Genomic DNA, 2,480 nt, shown 5'->3' on the forward strand with positions numbered 1-2,480 from the left:
TTCTGACCATGTCCATCTCTTTATGACCACAGTGTACCACCTTCTGACCATGTCCATCTCTTTATGACCACAGTGTACCACCATCTGACCATTTCCATCCCTTTATGACCACAGTGTATCATCTTCTGACCATGTCCATCCCTTTATGGCCACAGTGTACATCTTCTGGCCATGTCCATCCCTTTATGACCACAGTATACCATCTTCTGGCCATGTCCATCCCTTTTCCCTTTATGACCACAGTGTACCATCTTCTGACCANGCACTAGTCTAGCTGTTTCAGTTTATATACATATATCAAGGGTGACCAAAGATTTTCTCCAAAATGAAAATCTATCTGAGGGCTGCAGCCAAATGCAACAATATAATTCATGAAACTCAAATACTTCTTAAGTACAGTACTTTTATTTTAATGATTATGTCCTGCTGCAGTGACATGATTTGTTTGTGTACAAACTAATACAGTATCAGAAATTTATATATTTATACTTCTCATTCAACCACAATTAAATTCACTATCTAGGAGGCACAGTTTATGTGGAAAGTATTAATTTTTTTACAATAACAAGCTGGAATGAAAACAAGCAAAAATGCAATAAAAGTAACAACTTTCTACTTCTTGTCCTTTTTTAAAAGTAAGGAGTAAAAAGTACAGATAACTGTGTGAAAATGTTAGAAGTAGAAGTAAAAAGTAGTCTGAAAAATAATTGCTCAAGTAAAGTACAGATACCTAAAAATTCTACTTAAGTACAGTAAGAAAGTACTTGTACTTAGTTCAACTCTGCTTACCAGCCCAGCAAGTGTCTTTATATTATTTCTGCCTAATGACAATATCTTCAGGTTCTCTGAAAGGACAGAAAACAAAATTACAGCAACACATTTTTTATCTAAAATGATAATGTTACACAGAAAGTATTCACACAGTCTGTGTACYCACTGAGACCATCGAGGTTGGTTATTTTCTCAATACAGTTCGTGGAAAGCGACAGCTTCCTGAGGAGGATAAATTACAACAACYGTTACGACAAGTAAACAAATCAAACACATTTATTCAAAGGTTAAAGTCACAACACCAGGGCATCACGTACTCGCAGCTGGTGAGCGAGGAAAGAGAAGAATCCATCTTCTCTATGGGAGGAATCTGACCGTACAGTTTGATGTCTTTAGCTTCACTCGCCTTCTCTCCACTCTTTTCTTCCTGAACACAAACACAAAACTTAATGCAGTGCATCCTACTGAGCAACTTGTACTGTTGACACCTGCAGAAACTGACCCATTGTTGGATGAAGTATCTCAAAGTGATGCTTGAGTTAAAAGTTCATAAAAATATCATAAAATTACTTTGGTAAAAGTTAGTCTCCTCTAAGAATATTACGTGAGTAGAAGTCTTAAGTATCTGATTTTTTTTGTACTTAAGTATCAAAAGTAAATTTCTGACATTTCTGATGAGAAAATCATGTCATACTGCACACATCCAGGACCCCCAGGCCATCTCCCTGATGAACAACTCCAAACATCAGACCTGCTAACTAGTGCCTCACCTCCCCTTTTTACCTTTATAACACACACGCACCCTGTGCACGCTCACTGTACATAACATGTATATAATCCACAGACTAGAATGTTTAAGTCTTATGCTATTGTGCTTCCATCACTGTGTATATTGTATGTATGTGTATTGGAGACACATAATCAGCCAGAAACAAATTCCTTGTGTGTCAACACACTTGGCCAATAGAGCTGATTCTGATTCTGACATAAAATGTACTTAAGTATTAAAAGTAAAAGTATTAAGTAAAAATGAGCGGTTAAGTTTTCCAAAATGACCTTTATTGGCAGATGATCTCCACTAAAAGCATTTTTCTAACTACACACTCACTGGCCACTTTATTAGGTCCACCTGTCCAACTGTTCATTAACACAAATGTTGAATCAGCCAATCACATGGCAGCAACTCAATGTATTTAGACATGTAGACATGACCAAGATGATCTGCTGCAGCTCAAACTGAGCGTCAGAATGAAGAAGAAATGTGATTTAAGTGACTTTGAACGTGGCATGGTTGTTGGTGCCAAACAAGCTGGTCTGAGTATTTCACAAACTGCTGATCTACTGGGATTTTCACCCACAACCATCTCTAGGGTTTACAGAGATCTGAAAAAAGAGAAAATATCCAGTGAGCGGCAGTTCTGTGGCGCAAATGTCTTATTGATGCCAGAGGTCAGAGGAGAATGGCCAGACTGGTTTGAGCTGATAGAACAGCAACAGTAACTCAAATAACCANTGTACCATCTTCTGATGGCTACTTTCAACAGGATAATGCTCCATGACATAAAGTGAATCATCTCAGACTGGTTTCTTGAAAACAACAATGAGTTCACTGTACTTGAATGGCTCCACAGTCATCAGATCATAATCTAATAGAGACCTTTGAGATGTGGTGGAACAGCAGATTTGCAACATGGATGTGTGTGTGTGTG

At 37.9% G+C, this 2,480-nt stretch overlaps 1 protein-coding gene across 1 annotated transcript in view; it reads right to left on the bottom strand.

Annotated features, from left to right (window-relative positions):
• Positions 1-789: 789 nt before the first annotated feature.
• dnal1 (dynein, axonemal, light chain 1) overlaps positions 790-2,480 on the bottom strand; it is a gene marked incomplete at both ends in the record, with an annotated part of 3,827 nt that continues 2,136 nt past the window's right edge. The window contains 3 exon segments of the mRNA XM_014007124.1: positions 790-845; positions 938-993; positions 1,089-1,198. Coding sequence (XP_013862578.1) covers positions 790-845; positions 938-993; positions 1,089-1,198 — 222 coding nt within the window.

This window comes from Austrofundulus limnaeus, unplaced genomic scaffold, assembly GCF_001266775.1.
Source record: "Austrofundulus limnaeus strain Quisiro unplaced genomic scaffold, Austrofundulus_limnaeus-1.0 Scaffold39, whole genome shotgun sequence".
NCBI classification, from domain to species: domain Eukaryota; kingdom Metazoa; phylum Chordata; class Actinopteri; order Cyprinodontiformes; family Rivulidae; genus Austrofundulus; species Austrofundulus limnaeus.